The 22,176-nt window shown below is 38.5% G+C and overlaps 1 protein-coding gene across 4 annotated transcripts in view; it reads left to right on the top strand.

Moving 5' to 3' along the window:
• TTC27 (tetratricopeptide repeat domain 27) overlaps positions 1-22,176 on the top strand; it is a 156,000-nt gene that overhangs the window by 10,668 nt on the left and 123,156 nt on the right. For all 4 annotated transcript variants that reach the window (XM_081796958.1, XM_081796960.1, XM_081796957.1 and 1 more), the window contains exons 2-5: positions 1,246-1,410; positions 3,927-4,060; positions 12,128-12,240; positions 16,793-16,859. In XM_081796958.1, coding sequence (XP_081653084.1) covers positions 1,248-1,410; positions 3,927-4,060; positions 12,128-12,240; positions 16,793-16,859 — 477 coding nt within the window. In that variant the 5' untranslated portion in view covers positions 1,246-1,247. The remainder of the gene's footprint in view (positions 1-1,245; positions 1,411-3,926; positions 4,061-12,127; positions 12,241-16,792; positions 16,860-22,176) is intronic.

The raw sequence follows: 22,176 nt of genomic DNA, 5'->3' as shown, positions 1-22,176 counted from the left end.
AGTGTACAGTGTTATATTAGTTTCACATTATGTGTTAATTCTTGTGGACTGCTGTGTGAAATGCTGACTAACCCATTACTGGAAGCATTTGTGAGGGATAGTTTGTCAGGGATATTGTAGAGGTCTGGACCGGGTGACCTGTAGATGCCCCCTGCAACTTGGTGTGTGTCAGCTGACCTCTCTATTACATATAATTAATTTTGACAGTCATTTCATTTCAGTCACTGTGTTATCAGGTTATTATCCTCCCATCTTTTCAGCTCAGGTATTTAGAGAAATCAGAATCTGACTGCTAAACCAATATGCATTCTATATTTGATATTAATATGGTCATATATATCTTTGTATATCTGTTTCTCCTTTGAAGGGAGGACTTCTGCATTCTTTATGAGGGAAACCCTAAGCTGATCTCTCCATTAGATTTTCTGTAGTGTTTAACTCTTTGTAGATTCATTTGGTACTCTGCATCTTCACTTTGTGTTGCCATATTTTTTTTTTTAAGATTTTATTTATTTATTTGAGAGAGAGAGTGAGAGAGAGAGAGAGCACAAGAGGGGGGAGCGGGAGAAGGAGAAGCAGACTCCCTGCCGAGCAGGGAGCCCGATGCGGGACTCGATCCAGGGACTCCAGGATCATGACCCGAGCCGAAGGCAGTCGCTTAACCAACTGAGCCACCCAGGCGCCCTGTGTTGCCATATTTTTTAATAGCACAATTAAAACAAGCACTCTAGGGGCGCCTGGGTGGCTCAGTCGTTAAGCGTCTGCCTTCGGCTCAGGTCATGATCTCAGGGTCCTGGGATCGAGCCCCGCATCGGGCTCCCTGCTCCGCAGGAAGCCTGCTTCTCCCTCTCCCACTCCCCCTGCTTGTGTTCCCTCTCTCGCTGTGTCTCTCTCTGTCAAATAAATAAATAAAATCTTAAGAAAAAAAACCCAAACCAAGCACTCTAAAATTAGAGCAGGTTTATGAATTGTGTTTCCTAGGATTGTGTGGAGTAAAGGAGGGATGTATGTAATGTCCTTAGCTTTTTGCTTGGAACATGTGAATGCTCAGAGAATGCTGGCTATGAACTGTGATTGTACTTGTGTTCCTCATCTTCCAGATTTAAAATTTTTTAAGAGCAGGGACTGTGAAATATATATGCTTCACGTACTGTGGACTCAACATTTTAGTCATTTGCTCATTTTACTTAATCATAGATTTTCATTTTCATCATAGTTTTTAATGTTTCATCTTATGTCTTGCAGTGATGAAACTAGAGGATCTGTTTGTAGGTGCTTCTGGTCAGTATTTGGCTATTCAATTCCATCTGGAGTGTGCATATATATTTTTATATTATTATGAATATACAAAAGCGAAGGATCAGTTCAACATTGCTAAAGACATCAGCAAATTACAAATTGATTTGACAGGTAAGACTTGTTACTTTTTGTGGATGATTGACTTATTTTTATGATAAAACTAATATAAACATTGGCAGTTTGGCTGTATTGTTTGGTTACATTTGATTTTTTCTGTTCTATTCTTTGCTTTAAAAAAATCGGTTTTAAAGATTTTATTTTAAAAAATTCACAGTTTTAGAACAAGTCTGAAATGAAACATTTTCTTTATTCCTGGAGATTCTCCTTTATTTTCCAGTCTGGTTAGCCACGTGTTAGTGATATATATATATGGTAGCCAGGTAGTACACAAATGAACTTTTTCTTTTTTTTTTTTTTTTAATTAAGCTCTGTGCCCAGTGTGGGACTTGCACTTAAGACTCTGAGATCAAGAGTCACATGCTCTACCAACTGAGCCAGCCAGGCGCCCCCACAAATGAACTTTTGACCATTTGTTGATGGGTGTGAGTTTCCTGAAGTTCCTCCTGACTCCCACATTTGGTGTGGCCTCTTTACATTGCCCTTTCTTGTAAATACCCACCTATGGCTTCCATCTGCTTTTTTTGTCTTCAGAACAGAAATTGTCGACTGTTTTAGATTCAGTGCCTTAGCACACTGGCGTATTGTTGGCACTCAGACATTTGTTGAATGAACAAATAAGTTAAAGAATTTCTCCAGAAACCTCTGTATTTCTTCCGAATACAAAAAAGAAACATTGGTCGCTTTTTATGTCTTGCTCTATCCCTGGGGTGTTACAATATCATTGCCATTCAGTATTGATCGTGTTAATGAAGTCCCACAGTATCAGTTCGAGCACACCACTTACACCTCTGGAACCTGAGTTCAGCATTCCAGGCCGTGTCTGTGAAGGTCGAAGTGATTGAACCTATTTGTCCTTCCTGGACTTCGTCTAGATTACTCTAAGGTCCATTCTTACCCCCTAAATTCTGTGCTTCCTATTCAGCTGGTCTTGTCAATAAAATCTTTCAAGTATATTATGAGTTAAATATGACTTTGTGGCCTGGTCTGGGATCTTAGCCATCTTTTGTTACATTGTTTGTATGGGGAAAATTATTAAATACCCAGCTTAGAACTTTCGGAACAATGGCCATATGTAAGTTGGAGTCTTGTCTGTATTTGAAAATATAGTTCTATATAATATAACTTGTGAGGTTAGCTTCAGAGATTATATTTTTAAATGTTTTGGCCCTCTGGGACTTTTTTGGGGCTATTTAAAAACTAATGGCACAGTATTCTGTATAGTCAGCTTTAACTGCTGGTATATTTACTAGCTAGTTCTTCATATTTTTTTCCAAGCTAAGAGCAAAGAACTTAAAAATACAAATGTGGTACTCACAAATATAAAATGAAAATCAGATTACTATTTTTTTCCATTAAACTGTAGCCCTTCTATAAAAAAGTGAGCTGTTAGACCATCTCAGTAGCTGTTTTTGTGTAGCATGTTTAAAAGGTTGATGTATAATTTAGATCCAGACTCACTGCAGGATAAAATCCAGACTTCTTAGACTGGTCTTTACAATCAAGGGTCTTTGTAATCTGAAGCTTGCCAGAGAGTGGATATTAGAACTGTTGCTTCTATTGAAGCTATTCTGTAGCAAGTTATTTCGGATATAAAATGGAAAAAATGTTGGTGTTAAATGAAGCCAGATAGAATAATAGAAAGACTGTTGGATTTAGAACCTGGAGACCCTGGCTTTAAGCTCTGGCTCTGAGACTGAAAGTCCCCGTGATCTTAACCAAGTAACTATACCTCTGTTTTTCCATCTGCTATATGAGGATGATGATACTTCTTCTACCTATGAAAATTTTGGGGGAAGGAGGTAGTTTGATGCAAAAGTGAGTATCTGTAGGGGCGCCTGGGTGGCTCAGTTGGTTAAGCGACTGCCTTCGGCTCAGGTCATGATCCTGGGGTCCCAGGATCGAGTCCCGCATCAGGCTCCCTGCTCAGCGGGGAGTCTCCTTCTGCTTCTGACCCTCTCTCCTCTCTCTCTCATTCTCAGATAAATAAATAAAATCTTAAAAAAAAAAAAAGTGAGTATCTGTAATCTAGTGGCATAAATCTTGGGTTTGGGTTCTGGACCCATAGGTTACTGGCTTTATAATTTTATATTTATTTTTATTTTTTATTTTCTGCCCCTGGCTTTATAATTTTTTTTTTTTTTAAAGATTTTATTTATTTATTTGAGACAGAGAGAATGAGAGAGAGAGAGAGAGAACACATGAGAGGGGGGAGGGTCAGAGGGAGAAGCAGACTCCCTGCCGAGCAGGGAGCCCGATGCGGTACTCGATCCAGGGACTCCAGGATCATGACCTGAGCCGAAGGCAGTCGCTCAACCAACTGAGCCACCCAGGCGCCCTGGCTTTATAATTTTATAAGTAGTTTTAAGATAATCACCGAGTCGCAGGTGATATATTTTTTTTTATGTGAAATGGAGTAAATACCTTTACAGACTTTAAAGTACTCTGAAAATATTACTTTTCATGATTGTACAGTAGATCTGATAGACAATTTAATATGTTTTTTTCAGGTGCTTTGGGGAAAAGGACACGGTTCCAGGAAAATTATGTGGCACAACTTATTCTAGATGTAAGAAGGGAAGGGGATGCCTTTTCACATTGTGAATTCAGTCCAGTACCTACTCCTCAGGAACATTTAACCAAGGTGAGTAGGAGCGTAAGTTATTTAAATTACCATCCAAATCTAACAGGTTCAGTAGGTGAGTTTTGTAGTAACACTGAATGTTTTGGGAAGAGGCTTCATTTTGTTCCTTCTTGAGCTTTTTCATGGTAGCTGGGGGTTTTAGAAAATACCCAAGCAAACCAACGTGTGTTTAAGCCTTTTTTACCCTTAAATAGAGATAAAATGTCGTTTTTCTTTTAGACTTCAGTAATATGAATTAGTAATGCAGTCAGTTATGTATTATTACTCTTCCTTGAAAAAATTCAAAAGACAGACTGGGTAGAGCCTAATTTTTCTAGCTGCTACTGTATTTGTTGCCTTAACTTTTGCCTTCTGTGGATATTTTTGAATATTAAGAGACTTGAAATTTCTTAGGCTTCTTCAAAATATATAAACAGATGATAAGAATTTCTTTTTACGAGAGTTCTGATCCTTTGTTACTGTCATTATTGGGCTGATTGCTGCCTTATTATGTTTTTCTTGACTTGGCTAATGCATTCTCTTTGTTTTTGTTTTTGTTTTTTTAAGATTTTATTCTTAAGTCTCTACACCCAGTGGGGGCTTGCACTTACAACCCTGAGATCAAGAGTCACATATTCTACCAACTCAGCCAGCCCCATGCATTCTCTTCTTGTAGCTTAAATTTACGGCTTTTTGTCAGTTTACCTACTTAAATGCCTTTCCATCTGCTTCCATAGAGGTCATTAGCATTTATATTTTCTTACTGTGGAGATTCCAAGCCAACGCTTTTGGTTGTCCTTTGCCTGATGTTACTGTCTTTGAAACCTACCCTTCATTCCAGAGCCTATAAACAAATTTACCCTGGGTACACTGAACATTAAAATTCTATTCTGCATTGAAAATAGTGCCAAGGGGAGGGGCTAGGGCTGCGAACAAAGAGTGACAGCAGTCAGGAGTCCCAGGGAAAGCCTTTGATGAGCTATTGCACACTGCTGGGCTTGTTCCAAGCACTCTCTTGTTTGCTTTTGAGATAACTTCAGGGAGGAACCGCTGTTGATTCTAAGAGGAGAAGGAAGGAAGGAAGGAAGGAAGGAAGGAAGGGAGAGATGTAGAAACTCAGGGATAATACTACACAGTGCTGTCTATACTTCATGATGCAGGTTGAGCTGTAGTGAAGTGGGTTTCCACTGCTGTGTTGATGCTGGTCAGGGAACATGGTGCTGTTACCTGCCTCAGACCTCTCTTCTTCCCTCATTACATGTATGGCGTCTCCTCTTTAGATCCCCCTTTTTTTCCTAAGCCTTTTGATGTAACCCAAGCTCCTCCCTAACTCTTAGATTAACTGCCATAAACCTGATTTTTAGGCCATCGCATAAGCATCAGTGAAAAGAGATTCCATTCTGCAGTCCACACATTTAATTCAGTAATCCATTGTTTATTGTTTTTTTATATGGAGTTCTCTTACTGAAAATTGTCTCAGGGGCTCCTGGGTGGCTCAGTTGGTTAAGCGTCTGCCTTCGGCTCAGGTCGTGATCCCAGGGTCCTGGGATCGAGCCCCGCATAGGGCTCCCTGCTCAGCGGGGAGGCTGCTTCTCTCTCTCCCTCTGCCTGCCACTCCCCCTGCTTGTGCTCTCTCTTTCTCTGTCAAATAAATAAATAAAATTTTTTTTTTAAATAAATAAAATCTTAAAAAAAAAAAGAAAATTATCTCCTGGGATGATAAATAGGATATGATGACTATTATGAGGAATGTAAAAAGATGATATACAATTTAATATAGAATTTATTGAATCTTTCATATTTGAAGTAAAATACATTCAGATAATCTTAATTACTACTTAGAGGTAAAAGGTAAAAATTATATGATGTAGGTATTGATTAGATAGAAACTGCTTTATACTTATGAGCAGAAGACAGTTGCTTATTTAATTAGCTATATATCCTGTTTCCTTATATCAAAGGCACTATTAAATTATAAAATACACTCTCTTTTTTTTAAGATTTTATTTATTTGAGAGAGAGAGAGAAGGTGAGAGAGCAGCAGAGGAAGAGGGAGAGGGAGCAGCAGGCTCCCCACTGAGCAGGAAGCCCGATGTGGGGCTCAATCCCGGGACCCAGGGATCATGACCTGAGCTGAAGGGAGACGCTTAACTGACTGAGCCACCCAGGTGTCCCTAAAGTACACTATCTTTTTAATAACCAATCCTTGGGGGAAAAAAAAGGATCACTATTATACCAATTTTAGTTATTACAAAATATATCCTGATTAGAAATGTTACAGTGTGAATATGTGTATCTTAGAATTGAGGAAACAGTAACTTTATTGCCAGTGAGGAACATATTTCCCTTTAGACCTTCCTAGATTTTTAATCTGTTATTAATGGGGAATTACATAGACTTAAGCCATTGGAGATCAGGGTTTAATAAGCCAACAGTTAGGTGCAACCCCAATGTGCAAATGAAAGACACAATCTCTGTTCTTGAGATGCCTGGGTGGCTCATCGGCTAAGCGTCTGTCTTGATTTCGGCTCAGGTCTTGATCTCAGGGTTGTGGGATTGAGTCCCACATCCGGCTCCGTGCTTGGTGTGGAGTCTGCTTGTCCCTCTCTCTCTCTCTCTGCTTCAACCCCGCTCATGCTCTCTCTCTCTCTCTCAAAAAAAAAAGTCTTAAAAAAGGACAGTCTGTTCTTAGTTGTTCAATTGTGTATTCACAAAAAACACAAATGCATACATGATCAGCGTCACTGATGAGAAATATGCCTTAATGCTAAGTATGGTGTGTGTCCTGCGTATTGGAGATAAATTATGTCCTAGTTTCTTGATTCAGTAGAATGTTATGAGGTCCAGGTGGGACTGAGGTAAAACAATATTTTAAATTTGGGACTTGCAGAACAGTTAGGTAAGTAGGTACTGCAGCAGACCCATTTTAATTTCAAAAGAGCAGAATAGGAACATAGAGAATTTTGAATGAAGATCAAAGCCGTTTTTGATTACTTGCTTGTGTCTGGCAAATAAATAATGCCATGCTGCCAACCCTGACATATCTCAGATCTTTGGTGGTGGAGGGGAGGGGTCCTGGGATGGCAGGAGACTTGGGTCTCTGTCCCATCCTTATTGTCTAGCCTAGGGGGAGAATCTGGGACAGTTCTGATAGCCTTAGGTTCCTCATTTGTTTTTCCCACATCACACTTTGTTAAAGGATCAGATTAGATTTGTAAAGCTATCGTACGGATGTGTTACTAAACCTTGTGTATTAGGGGCGCCTGGCTGGCTCAGTCAGCAGAGCGCGTGACTCTTGATCTCAGGGTTGTAAGTTTGCATCCCATATTAGGTGTGAAGATTACTTAAAAATAAAATCTTTAAGGTTGCCTGGGTGGCCCAGTCAGTTAAATGTCTGACTTTTGGTTTCGGCTCGGGTCATGATCTCAGGGTCCTGAGATGGAGCCCCGAGTCTGGCCCTGTGCTCCGTGGGGAGTTTGCTTGAAGATTCTTTCCCTCTACCCCTTCCCCCACTCGTACGTGCACTGTCTCTCAAATAAATAAATCTTTAAAAAGAAATCTTTAAAAAAAACACCAAAAAACAAGCAAAAAACCAAAGAAAACATTGTGTTTTAATAAGTTGATGCATCCCTTTAAGGATGTGAAAAGATGAGAATTTTGGGATACTGTAGAGCTACATGGTCCACTATGGTAGCCATCAACCACGTGTGATTGTTAATCACTGGGAAGTTGGTTGGTCCAATTTGAGAGGTGCTGAAGTGGGAAAGACACATCAGATTTCATAGACTGTATATGAAAAAAAGAATGTATAATATCTAATTAATAATTTTCTGTTGACACATATTACAAGAATAGTACTTTTGATGTATTCAGTTAAATCATTTTTAAAAGTTTACTTTTTTACTTTAAGTGTGGCTATTACATACGTAGTTCTAGTTTTTAAATTATGAAAGGCCTGTGTTGAAAACGATGGCCACCAGGGTGCGCTCTGCACCCGCCTGCCCTGCCTTTGAAGGGGCCCGTTGGGGAGGAAGAGCCGCTTTTTCAGTTGGATTCTGAGCTGAAGCGTAAGGTTCTGTGTTCCTCCCATCAGCAATTTGTTGGAATTGCTGTACTCTTTTCTTAAAAGGCTGTAGATAGAGCTCAGCCTACAGTTAGGGAGAACTTGAGGATAGACAAGGAAAGCTGTTCCTCTGGGCTGTGTTTTGGGCAGATGTACTGCTTACTAGTTAAGAGGTTGACCCCTTAGCCAGAGGCAGTTTCCAGCCTTCTGGTCCATTTAGCTCCTACTTTTGGCTACTTTTATTGAACTAGAAAAAAATTTAAATTAAAGTTGTGCCTATTTTATTTTAAATGTACAGTTTGAATTTTGAAAAATAGACCTACGGAATGACCACCACCGTAATAAAAATAGAATCATTTCCATTACACCAGAAAGTCACTTATAATACGCCTTCATAGTCAGTCACTTTCCCTCTCACTGGTCTGCTTTCTGTCACAGATTAGAGCTGCTTTTTGTAGAATTTCAAATAAATGGAATCATACAGTATGACTCTCTTGTGTCTGTTTTCTTTCACTTAGCATTATGTTTTTTTAAGTTATAATTCTTTTTTTCCAGTTTTATTGAGAAATAATTGACATATATCACTATATAAATATAAGGCGTACAGCATAATGGTTTGATTTGCATATATTGTAAAAATTTTACCACAATAGGTTCAGCTGACATCCATCTTATATAGATAAAAAGAAAGGAAAAACAGAAAAAAGTGAAAAAACATTTTTTTACTTGTAATGAGAAATCTTAGGCTCTCCTCTCTTCACAGCTTTGCTGTTGGTCACACAGCAGTGTTAGCTGCACTCACCACATTGTACCTCACATCCCCAGTGCTTACTCGTCTTGGAACTGGAGGTGTGTACCTTTTGACCACCTTCCTCCAGTTCCTCCTCCCCCTCCCCTCTGCCCCTGGTAACCATAAGTCTGATCTCTTTTTCTACAAGTTTGATTTTTTTTTTTAGATTCCACATACAAGTGAGATCATGCAGTATGTGTCTTTCTCTGACTTATTTCAGTTAGCATAATACCTTCAAGGTCTATCCAAGTTGTCACCCATGGTAGGATTTCCTGGTTTTTTTTTTTTTTTTTTTTATGGCTGAATAATATTCCATTATATGTACCATATCTTCTTAATCCACTCATCCAGGCATGCACACTTAGGTCCATCAGTGGACAGTGTGTTTATCCACTTACCTGTTGGTGGACAGGTGAGCTGCTTCTAATTTTTGATTATTATGAATGAAGCTGCTTGAAACATTTGTGTGTACATCTTTGTGTAAACATATGTTTTTAATTCTCTTGGGTAAATACCTAGGATTAGAGTGGCTGGATTGTATGGTAAATGTGTTCTTTTTTTTCTATGCTAGAGAGAGAATGAGAGAGAGAGGGAGAGAACATGTGTGTGGGGGAGGGGCAGAGGAAGAGGGAGAGAGAATCTTAAGCAGGCACACTGCTCAGCGTAGAGCCCCATGTGAGGCTCGATCTCACGACCCTGAGATCATGACCTGAGCCAAAATCAGGAGTTGTTTGCTCAACCAACTGAGCCACCCATGCGCTCCAGTGTGTTTTTAACTTGACGAGAAACTGCCAAACTGTTTTCCAAAGTGGTTGTGCTATTTTACATTCCAACCATCAGTGTATGTGAGTGCCAGTTGTAAATGCTTGGTATTTTTAAAAAGATTTATTTGAGAGCATGGGTGAGAGCGCGGCAGGGGGTGAAGGAAGAGGGAAAGAATCTCAGGCAGACTTCGCTGAGTGTGGAGCCTGATGTGGGGCTCGATCTCACGACATGGAGATCATGACCCAAGCTGAAATCAATAGTCGGACACTTAACTGACTGAGCCACCCAGGTGCCCCAAATAATTTTTTTTAAAGATTTATTTATTTTTTGAGAGAGAGAGGGAGAGCACATGAGCAGGAGGAGGGGCAGAGGAAGAGGGAGAAAGAATCCCAAGCAGACTGCTTGGGATTGAAGGGCTCAGTCCCATGACCTTGAGATCACGACCTGAACTGAAGTCAAGAATCAGATGCTTAACTGACTGAGCCACCCAGGCAACCCTAAAAATCAATTTTTTTGAAATAGAATTTATATACAGAAAAATTGACCCATTTTAATTGATGAGATTAAACCCATTCAGTTTGATGACACTTGACATATACATATCTATCTATGCAACCATTACAGTCCATGTATGTTTCATTACCCTAGAAAGTTCCATCATTCCCATTTGTAGTTAATCCCCCAACACACTGGCTCTGAACCATCATGGATCTGTTTTCTTTGAGTACATATAGTTTGCCTTTTCTAGAATTTTATATGTACTTTTTTGTATCTGGCCTCTTTTGTTCAGCATGATGTTTTGAGATTTACCTATATAGTTACATGTGGTAATAGTCCTTTTTTTGCTGATTAGAATTCCATTGGGTGGATATAGTATAATTTTTCTTTTATTTGTTTATTCACAGTCATTTGAGTTGTTTCTGGTTTTGGGCTACTACAGATAAAACGGTAATGAACATTAATATGTATGTCTTTGTGTGGACGTGTTATTTCTCATGGTAACCACTTAGAGTAGAATTGATAGCTCCTGTAGTAAATTTATCTTTATTATTATAAGAAATTGGCAAAATATTTTTTGTGGTTTGTAAATCATGTTAAATTTCTGCCAGCAGTATGTCAAAGTTCTAATTATTATAGATCCTTGTCAACATTTAGTATTTGTCAGCCCTTTAATTAGTATTTCCTACGGACTACTGTTGCCAAGGATCTTTTTGTGTGCTTATTGGCCATTTGTATATCTTTTTAAATGAAGTACCTGAACAAATCCATTGTCCACTTTTATATTGGGTTGTTTATCTTCTTATTGAGTCGTAAGAGTTCTCTATATTCTGAATACAAGTCCCTTTTCAGATATTTGTTTTATGAATATAATCTCTTGAGTCTGCAGCTTGGCTTTTCATTTTCTTAACAATGTTTTCAAAGAACAGAAGTTTTTATTTGATGAAGTTCAATTTAGTAAGTTTTTTCTCACTTGATGGTTTAGGTGTTTTGTGTCCTAATTAAGGACTGCCTATTTAGCCCAGAGTTGCAAAGCTTTTCTCCTGTGATTTCTTCTAGAAGTTTTTTAGTATTAGCTTCTAGATTAAGGTCTGTGATCGATTTTGATTTAATTTTTGTATGTGGTATGAGATAAGGGTGAAGGGTCATTTTTTTTCCAAATGGCTATCCAGTTGTTCTACCATCATTTCTTGAAAAGACTTTCCTTTGTTAAAAATCAGTTGGCATATGTGGGTCTAAAATTCTGGACTCTAGGGGCACCTGGGTGGCTCAGTTGGTTAAGCGACTGCCTTCGGCTCAGGTCATGATCCTGGAGTCCCGGGATCGAGTCCCGCATCGGGCTCCCTGCTCGGCAGGGAGTCTGCTTCTCCCTCTGACCCTCCTCCCTCTCATTCTCTCTGTCTCAAATAAATAAATAAAATCTTTAAAAAAAAAAAAAAATTCTGGACTCTATTCTGTTCCATTCATCTGTATGTTTGTCTTCATGTCCGTACCACGCTGTCTTGGCTTTGGAGTATTTCTTGAAATCAGGTACTCTATCAAGTCCCCTAAGTCCTCAGATTTTATTCTTTTCCAAATTGTTTTGGCTATTCTAGATCCTGTTGAGAAACAGAATTGGGAGTTGATATTTCAGATTAGAATTTAGAGCAGAGTAGAAAGACCTGATTTTAAATCCTGATGCATCAGCAGAGGGGCTTTTGCATCCAGGGCCCCCTGAGTGATAGCTCTTCTTCCCTGTTATTGACATTGCCAGTGCCTTCCTGAGGTATAGGCGCCATGTCCTCCAGTTCTACGCAGCAAACCATCCCCAAGTATGTGTTCCACAAGAAACAGCCTATTGACCATATGTAGACATTGGATAATGTTTAAACAAAAAGGTGAATTCTCCCTCCTTAGTAATCAGTTGCATACAGTGTGTTGAATGAATCAAATTTAATTTTTGGTTTAAATATTTTCTTTTGTATTGCACCAGAATCTTGAGCTCAATGATGATACTGTTCTAAATGAGATAAAGTTAGCGGATTGTGAGCAGTTTCAGATGCCTGACCTGTGTGCTGAAGAGCTTGCTGTTGTCCTTGGAATCTGGTAAGTCAATTACTTACTTGGTTACTTTGAACACTTTGCATATTGGTTTTCTTGTGCTGAGGAAAACTTTATTCCAGGAGGTGCCCCGAGTTCTGGATGAATAGGGAATCTTTTTTTTTTTTTTAAAGACTTTATTTATTTATTTGAGAGAGAGAGAATGAGAGACAGAGAGCACGAGAGGGAAGAGGGTCAGAGGGAGAAGCAGACCCCTGCTGAGCAGGGAGCCCGATGTGGGACTCGATCCCAGGACTCCAGGATCATGACCTGAGCCGAAGGCAGTCGCTTAACCAACTGAGCCACCCAGGCGCCCTGAATAGGGAATCTTATTATGCTTAGAAGGATCAAGAATAGTGGGGCATCCAATTACCACTAAACTACCAGTGCTCTCCGCTGGGCAACTAAGTAAAGGGTTAGAGATTAGGAATCTCAGGTATCTCCTTTGAGTTAGTATAACTTCACCTTCTCTTTCCTTCATAAGCAAAATTTCTTTGGCTAGCCTTAGCTAGGAATAAGCTTTTAATAAAATATTTAGGAGAGTTGAGAATGATTATTTTGACCTTTGAGGATATTTACATTCCAAAGGATAGAATTATTATTATTATTATTATTTAAGATTTTATTTATTCATTTAAGAGAGAGAGAGCACAAGCAGTGGGGAGAGGCAGGGGGAGTGGGAGAGGGAGAAGCAGACGCCCTGCTGAGCAGGGAGCCCGATGTGGGGCTCGATCCCAGGACCTGGGGATCATGACCTGAGCCACAGGCAGTCGCTTAACCACCTGAGCCACCCAGGCACCCGAGGATACAATTATTTCTTAATACTGTTGAACCTTATGTGTGTTGGAAACAGTTTTTCCTTTTATTTTTATTTTTTTCAATTTTAAAGTGATTTCAAAATTGGAAAAAAGTTGCAAGGGTAAGACATTGCAGAGAACTTTTGAGAATAATTTTCTAACATGATACTGTATCATCCCTGAATACTTTAGTGTGTGCTTCCAACAAACTAGGGAATTTTTTGTACATAGCCACAATACAGCTATCAAAATGAGGAAGTTAACATTCATACTCTCCTGTCATTTAATACTCAGATCCCATTCAAGGTTTCCAGTTGTCCCAGTAATCTCCTTTGTAGCACAGGGCCCACGGTAGAATATATGTGTTTCTTTTAGTTGTCATTGTCTCTCCAATTACTGTCAGTCTTGGAATAGTTCCTCATTTTTGCTGGACTTTCATGGTCTTGACATTTCTGAAATTTATAAGCCAGTTACTTTGTAGACTTTGCCTCTTGAATTTGACTTATTTAAAAAAAAATTACGATTAGATTCGCATTATGCATCATTAGCATGGATATCAGAGAAGGGAAGTTCTGTGGTTCTTTTTTTTTATTGATTTTATTTATTTATTGACAGAGAGCACGCACAAGCAGGGGGAGCTGCAGAGGGAGGGAGAGAAGCAGGCTCCCCATTGAGCAGGGAGCCCGATGCGGGGCTTGATCCCAGGACTCTGGGATCATGACCTGAGCTGAAGGCAGATGCATAACTGACTGAGCCACCCAGGCACCCCATGTTTTATGGTTCTTATTGCATCCTAGCAGTGGAACACAGTTTTGATTTGTCCCACTACTGCTGATGTTAACTTTAATCACATGATTGAAGCCGTGTTTGGCAGGCTTCTTCATCGTAAAGTTTTTCTTTTTCACCCTTGTAAGTACTATTTTGTGGGAAGGTACTTTTGGACTACATAAATATCTCATTTCTCATCTAGAGACTTAGTAATGTTCAAAATGGAGTATTCACAAAGTTCCAATATTTAGAACAGTCAAGTTAGTAATGGGTAATTTGTAAAACAAAACAAAACAAAATTGTCTCTTAACTCAGTAGACCTTACCCTTTTGTCTCCCCCTCATAGCATTATACCCCTTTTTCACATTTCATTTACATAAAAGTTGAATGCAGTCCTCTAGTCCTCTTGTTCGGGTATAAGGGATCACACATACAGATAGAGCTCTGTTTCTTTTTTTTTTAAAGATTTTATTTATTTGTTTGAGAGCAAGAGAGAAAGCATGAGCAGAGGGAAGGGCCAGGGAGAGGGAGAAGCAGACTCCCCACTGAGTGGGGAGCCCGATGTGGAGCTCGATCTGAGGACCCCGAGATTATGACCTGAGTTGAAGACAGATGTTCAACTGACTGAGCCACCCAGGCACCCCAGTAGCTATTTCTTTTTTTTTTTTTTTAAAGATTTTATTTATTTATTTGACAGAGAGAGAGATAGCGAGAGCAGGAACACAAGCAGGGGGAGTGGGAGAGGGAGAAGCAGGCTTCCTGCCGAGCAGGGAGCCCGATGTGGGACTCGATCCCAGGACCCTAGGATCATGACCTGAGCCGAAGGCAGACGCTTAACGACTGAGCCACCCAGGTGCCCTCCCCGGTAGCTATTTCTAAGCCCAGATCTCTTGTTCTATCACATGATTTGATTCTAGTGACAGATTTTATGCTTACTAATGAAAAATTGTCCAATTCATAATGATTCTTAGTATGTAAATAATTTATTAGCACCACACTCTAATCAGCTGAGCTAACCGGCCAGCTACTAGTATGTAAATAATTTAAATAGCAACCATTTGTGAGCAGTTGCACATGCTAGGAATTGCACCGTGCACTTTCCACATTACCCCTCATTAATGTTCTAGCAACCCTAGAGGCTACTTTCTCCATTTTTCAGATAGGAAATCAGGGTTCAAATGGCTGAATGACTTGCTCAGAATTACAGAGCAAAGTTAAACAAAATATACATATGCCCAGGGATTCTGTCAGTTGAGCTTTAGGTATAATGAGTTAGACTTCACAGTTGAGAGAGGACTAAAAAACAAAACAGAAAACTGCTGTTTTCAAATACCGGTTTTTCCTCCAAATACAGTATTGGTGGAATCTTAATATATGGAACAGTTAGAAGTGCTGAGTGGATTTTATAGGCAATTTAAATCTTCCCTGTTTGGTAGAAACTACTTCATTATTGTCTGAATCTTGGGCATCTGATGGGCAGTGTTTATAAACGGATAAGAACATTAGTGAATTGATGATTTACATCAACTGAGTTATTGTGGGGGTTGTAAACAGTGATTTTGTAATACTGCCTGATCTCTGTGTAATCCCCATGGCCATTATCCCTATGGAGAGGTGACTTGGACATTGTAGTAGGCTGGGTTAGTTTAGAAAGGAAACACAGAGAAGGTGAATTCTTAGAGATGATAGATTGGTGAAACAGTGGGGCTAGGAAAAAAGAGACAAAAAATCAGACTCTTAAATACAGAGAACAAACTGATGGTTGCCAGAGGGGTGGGGGAGACAGGTAGAAATAATAAAGGGGATTAAGAGTAGACTTATCTTGAGCACTGAGAAATATATAGAATTGTTGAGTCATTATATTGTGTACATGAAACTTACATAACACTGTATGTTAATTATACTTGAATTAAAAAAAAAGGGTAACCACTATCCTGAATTTTCTATTTGTCATTTTCTTGCCTTTTCAAAAAATATATTTACTTACATGTTTTTATACGTCTAAGTCAATTGTTTTATTTGTTTTTTTTTCTGAGCTTTATAAAAGTGGTATCTTACTATTATGTAGTCTTCTGTGATTGTTTTTTTCCTCTCATTATTATGTTTTTATGGTTCATGTTTTATATGTAGCTACCATTTACTTTGGATTATAGCATTCCATTGGGTGAATATTTCTCATTTTATCACTCTCCTTTTGGACATCTGGATTATTTCAAGATTTTTTCCTGTTATACACACTATAACTATGGATATTTGTGTATAGATTCCTGGTACACCTGTTCAAGAATTTCTCTGGGCTCTATGGAATTATTGAGCTAAGGATATATGAAGGTTCATGTTATAAGATAGTGCTAAATTGTTTAACAAAATTGTCCTATCAAATTATACTTGGATCAGCAGGATCTAAGAATTCCCATTATTCTGCCTCTTTGACAACCTCTTAATTTTTGCCTAATGGTCACAGTAATATTTTATTTTTTTAGCATGAGTTTGGTAAATAGGAGCCGGTGCCATGTTAATTCTTTTCATTTTCTTTGTGAAGGGGCACAGATTGGATTTCTTTCTCCTAGTAAAATTGATTATGTTGACATTTAGTACCAACCACATTTTGTCAGCATTTAAAAAAAATATTTATTTATTTGGGGGGGAGCAGAGGGAGAGGGAGAGAAAAATCCAAGCAGACTCTGCATTGAGTGTGGAGCCTGGTGTGGGACTCGATCTCACGACCCCGAGATAAAAACCAAGAGTTGGACACTTAACTGAATGCTCCACCCAGGCACCCCATTTGTGGATTTTATTACTTACTTACTTATTACATTATTAATTTTCATACTTATCTTTGGAAAACTTGTATCTCTATTGGTATATAATGCAGTAATATGAAAATACATGCTTTGAAATATATAAAGTTTATGTTGCCTTTTTAAAAATTTTATTTCATTAGTTAACAACATGCATTTTAGAATTAATTTACTTTTTTTTGTAATTTAAAGCGCAAATTTCCAAAAGAATAACCCAGTGCATAAGTTGACTGAAGAGGAGCTGCTGACATTTACGTCGGTGAGTCATGTCTCATCCTTTCCGTTGCATGTTTTTCCTTGTGCGTTCTATTGCTTCTGTTATATTCTTGGCTCAGATTGCTCATGTTGAAACACTGACACTTAAGGAAATTAAGGAGAAGAATACCTCGCCATTTTAGTTTCCAAACTGCATATAACTTGCTGTTGATGTAAACATAAGCCTTTTTCTTTGTACTTGCTTGGATTTGAGGGCAGTGGCCAAATAGTTCTTGTTCAGTGTCTAATGGAGCGCACCTAATAGGTGCTCCATAAATGTTCAATGAATAAATGAAATGACAGAGCAAGAGTCTGACTCTTCACTCCAAAGCCACTATAGTATGCACCTCTCTTGTCTAAAACTGAGGGTGATGCCCACAGGGATGGGATGAGAAAGAGGACGTCAGAGAGCGAGGACCAGAAGCAGGAGGGTGTGGGTTATAGAGGCCGAGGAAGGAGGCATTGTTGAGAGCATGAGGTGCTTGTCAGCATTCGGCACTGTAGAGCCGAGAGGAGAAGGGCTGTGGGTGCTGTTAATCAGGAGTGCCCTGCTTATTTCTAGGACAGTTTCAGTGGAGTATTGTGTAGTCACCTCATTACAGGGAATTAAGGAGGGAATGGGCTGTAAGAAAATTAAGTTGATAAAGACCACAATCGGAGAAGAATGGCAGTGAAAAGGAAAGATCGAGTAATAGATGTGTGAGGATGAACAGAAAAGTCACAGACCCAAGGGTCAGTCAGTATCTTCTTAGCTTTATGGATGAAAAGATAACGCACATCTTTGATGAGCACAAGTTGCTTAAGATAATTTTTTCAAAGGCATTTTTATTATAGTTAAAATCAAGAGAGAATTCTGATGTTTTCTTTCTTTGTTATTTTTCAGATAAGGCAAAAATGAAGTACTTTTATCTGTAGAAAAGCTAGCTTACTTTGTATTGTAATATAAATTTTGCAAGTTACTGTTCCCTGCCTACGGTTTTGGAGCTGGTTGGATGTTAATCCCTTGAGTCCTCTGGGTGCCTCCTTTATTTTCTCACTTGAGTATCTTAGAAATCTTTGGTGTTTATGATGATAGCATATCTGTGTTTAGGTAACTATATGGAAATATCCCTGTTTATTCATTACATAAGCTATAAGGAATTTGACAAGTGTTAAACATTTTTTTAAAAGGTTAATTTAAAAAATTATTCTGTATTTCCTATTTATTCAGCTAATCTCTATTGAATACTGAATATGTATCAAGCATTGTGCTCGTAGTAGGGGATACAGTGTCAACAAAGTCTTTTCCCTCTTGGCGTTTACATCGATTTACATTCTTGTGGGGACAATACACAGTATACCAAGAGAGAAATAATGTATCTAACAGATGTGCTCTGGGGACATACAGCCAGGTAAGGGAATACAAATGGCATGAGGAGGGCTGTTTTAGACAAGGTGGTGGGGAGGATCTCAGTGGGAAGGATGTGGAGGATCTGGAATGGTGGTGAGTTTGAGTTACTGTAGGGAAGTACAGAGCTGGATGGGGACAAGTGTCTAGATGATGAATGTGACCAGGACACTTGGGTTTCTTCTGATGACTGGGGTAAACAGAATGTTAACATGTGCTAGGAAGTGATCCTGCTGGCCTCTTATGGGGAGGAGGTCAGTAATAACATCTTCTTAGGACTGGTCTTAGCAGTTTATCAAGGTATATATATTATCCATAGTTATCCTAAAAAGACACTAAAATACTCTATATTCAAGCAGTTCAATTTTTTTTTTAGCATTTCCAGTTGGTGGGGATATATTTCTTCCTTTTTAAAAAACTTTTCCTTTTTTTTCCTGTTTCTTTCTTTTTAAATTATTTTTATTTAAAAATTTTTAAAATTTAAACTCAATTTAATTAACATACACTGTATTATTAGTTTCAGAGGTAGAATTTAGTGATTCATCAGTTGCATACAATACCCAGTGCTCATTACTTCAAATGCCCTCTCCAATGTCCATCACCCAGTTATCCCATCCTCCACCCACCTCCCCTCCAGCAACCCTCAGTTTGTTTCCTAGAGTTAAGATTCTCTTAGTCTCTCGTTTGCCTTTCCGATCCCCTACCCCAGCACCCCGCCTTCTTGTTCCTCTCTACTGTGAAGTTCTTCTGAAGTAGTTAACTCTGGTAACCTCTGGGGTGGGTAACTCATCTCTCCTAACTTGCAATGAAGGTCATAAATTTGAGTTTCATACTTTTCCCCCAAGGGCTCTATAATATATCCTTTTTTTGCTCTCTGTCCTCCTCCAACTCTCATCCAAGTCAGAACTGACCTGAGGACTGATCTTTTTGGAGGAAAACTGTTTGATTACAGTGATGCCTAGTGCCAGGCCTGACTCTTCTAAGGAGATGAATTTTTTAATTCCAGGAAAATCTTTAGTTCATAAGAAGTAGAGCATGGAACTTATACGTGAGGACGGCTTTAGGAGCCCCAAGGATACTTTGTGATCTGCACCACCCCCTTCTTTTGTTGATCCCAAAGGAAGCATACAGACTACACTAGAAAAATCCAGATGAGCCATTGTCAACTCATCTTGCATTTATCAGTCCTTCCTGATATTCCTTCTTTGTGCATGATACTGAAGCAGATAATAAGATGAATTAGAAGTGGCCCCTGGTTTCAATGAAGAATTTCATTGAAATTTATATCCTATATAATTGAATATCCTGTATATAAAGATCCTTTATCTATTACTCCAAAAGACTATTTGAGGCAAAAGGGAACACTTTCAGGTGCTGTCCCCCTTCTGAACTCTTGAACTTCTTTCTGTGCCTTTCTTTTAACAAGGACCATATTTGGGCTTATATTATAATTATTTATGTTTATGTCTTATCACTCCCACAAGACTATAAGCTCCCCATTTCAGGGACTGGGCTCTGTTCTTCTCTGGGTCTTCTACAAGGCCCCGTATAGTCTTTCAATGCTTCAGTCATAGCTGTTGCTCAATAAATGGATGCAGAAGAATGAATGAAATATGCTTGAACCCTGGAGAGGATTTATTTCTGTCCCATAACTCGATGCAGCATTGCTCCACTTAGTTTTATAATTTTAGGTAGTGCTATGTGATGTGAAGGATAACCGCTTGTTTTATCTTCTTCATCTGTGTAATGAGGGAAGGGGGGTGTGCCCCTTCCTCAGCCCTGAAAACTTGCTTTGAGGATCAAATTCGAGAATGTCCTGAAAGTATCTTTGAGTAGGTAGAGCTGGTGCACCCATAGCTTCAGGGATGAGCGGGGCCATCTCATTACTGGTTTGCGGGAGAGCATTCTGTTTTCAAGGAATAAGAATTCCTAAGTGGAGAAGACCTGTTTGAAATTGGCTGTAGACGTGGGGGAGAAGGGAGCAGAGGGGAAAGGAAGGGCACACTCTTTCCTGCTGGGCGGCCATTTCCCTTCTGTGGCGGCGGTGTGGGGGCCTGGAACTGGGCCTATCAAATCCTGAGACTAGGAAGTATCTTTAGTTAATAGAAGAGCAAGAATAATACAAGTCTTCATACTCCTACCAGTGGATTGTAAGCACTTGAAGGGATGGGGACTGTAGTTACTATCGGATATTTGTTAAATATTTATTGAATAAATGAATTATTCCTGAATTTTGTTCAGTTTTAGTGAACTGTCTTAAAGTTGACTAAAATGGTAAAATCTCTTTTTTGGAGACATTTTTAGTAGTGTTTTCCTATTGGTGGAGCATGTTGAAATATATGTGCAATATGTTGGGAAAAGGTTTTCATTCAGCAGTGTCAGAAGCTTATCCTAAAAGGAATACTTTATTTTTTTAAGGTTGTCATAATGTAGTGCTGTTCCTGAGATATTTGATCCACACATTTCAGGAAAACTGAATGACTCATAGTAAAAATAACCCATATTGTTTTAGAGAGCCATTTGTGTTGTATCGGCTTGATAATTTAAAATTAGCTGTTATCTACGTTATTTCCTTTCAGATGGGCCAAATCAGTGACATTCAGTAATGCTTTTAATTTCCTTTCATTGTTGAAAATGGGAACAATTTACTTAATTCATACAGGTGTTTCAGTTTTCATTGGCAGAAGTTTTGCTTCAGTGTGAATTGATACTGGCAGCCTGCCTTCTGAGTGTCCGCTCTGAAGCCTCAAGGTCTCTGTAAATGAAAAAAGGAAAAAGACCTTTCGAGGTTGTACATTATATGGTACATATTTTCTGTTGCTGCTGTTAATTTTAAAGCTGTTTAATAAATGCTTATCTATGAACATAAAATAGTTTGCACACCATTTTTACAGATTAAAATGATTGCCTGTTTTTCTTTTAGGGCATACTCATTTCTTAATTTTCTAGGATAGGCAATAGAACTTTGCAAGATAGCCATGATACTTCTGATAGTTTGTGTTAACATTACACGATGATACATCCTATATTAAGCAGTTATAGGTCAGGATTTTGATTTTCTTTCTGGTTTGAATACTTGTCTCTCAAAATGTTACTTATACATTTTAATTTAATAGGCATGTATTGATAATGAACATTGTAGCGATCTCTGGGTTTTAAGTTGGTAACTTTAAAAGAAGTAAGAGATAGGCATGCTTTATTTTTTGTACCAGTTTGTAGGTTAACTGTTATTAAACAGAGAATTATTAAATATTTTTTGACTGTAGTCGAACTGAGTTCCTTGTGTATATCCTAGTTCAGGAATAGGCAGAATGAATAATAGGATTAGTGGGATCAAGGCTCTCTTCTTACCACCATCTACTTTGGTAACTGCTAGACTTCTTTCTTCACTGTTAACCATGGCTTAAGGTTAATACTTATTTGTGGGTTTACTTCTAGCCACATTGGAGTAACTGGTACTGACTTTGAACTTTTACTGTAAAGCAACTACAAAACTGGACAAAATATATGAAGCAGTAGTGCAAAAAAGGATAATAAGTCATGACCAAATAGTGTTTATCTCAAGAGGGCAAAACTGGATTAATATGAAACAATCAATGCAGTTCATCTTATTAGTATAGCAAAAGAAGAAGCCAAATGATTATCTCAGTAGAAGCAGAAAAGCATTTGAAAAAAATTCAACAAACTTTATATTAGTTTTACTTTATAATATAAAATATGTATATTATATTATATTATATCTTAGTAAACTAGGAATACAAGGGAATGTCAACCTGGTAAAGGACATCACTGAAGAATCTCTAATTAAAATCATTATTGACGAAAAAGTCTTTCCTCCTTAAGATCAGGAAAATGACACTTCAGTTTTCCATTGAATTGGAAATCCCCCAGCTAGTGCAGTAAGACATGAAGAAGATGCAAAAGGTATGTGGAT

The sequence above is a fragment of the Leptonychotes weddellii genome, chromosome 10 (genome assembly GCF_054177405.1).
Source record: "Leptonychotes weddellii isolate Sample4059 chromosome 10, ASM5417740v2, whole genome shotgun sequence".
NCBI lineage: Eukaryota > Metazoa > Chordata > Mammalia > Carnivora > Phocidae > Leptonychotes > Leptonychotes weddellii.
This window is presented reverse-complemented; position numbering and strand designations above follow the sequence as displayed.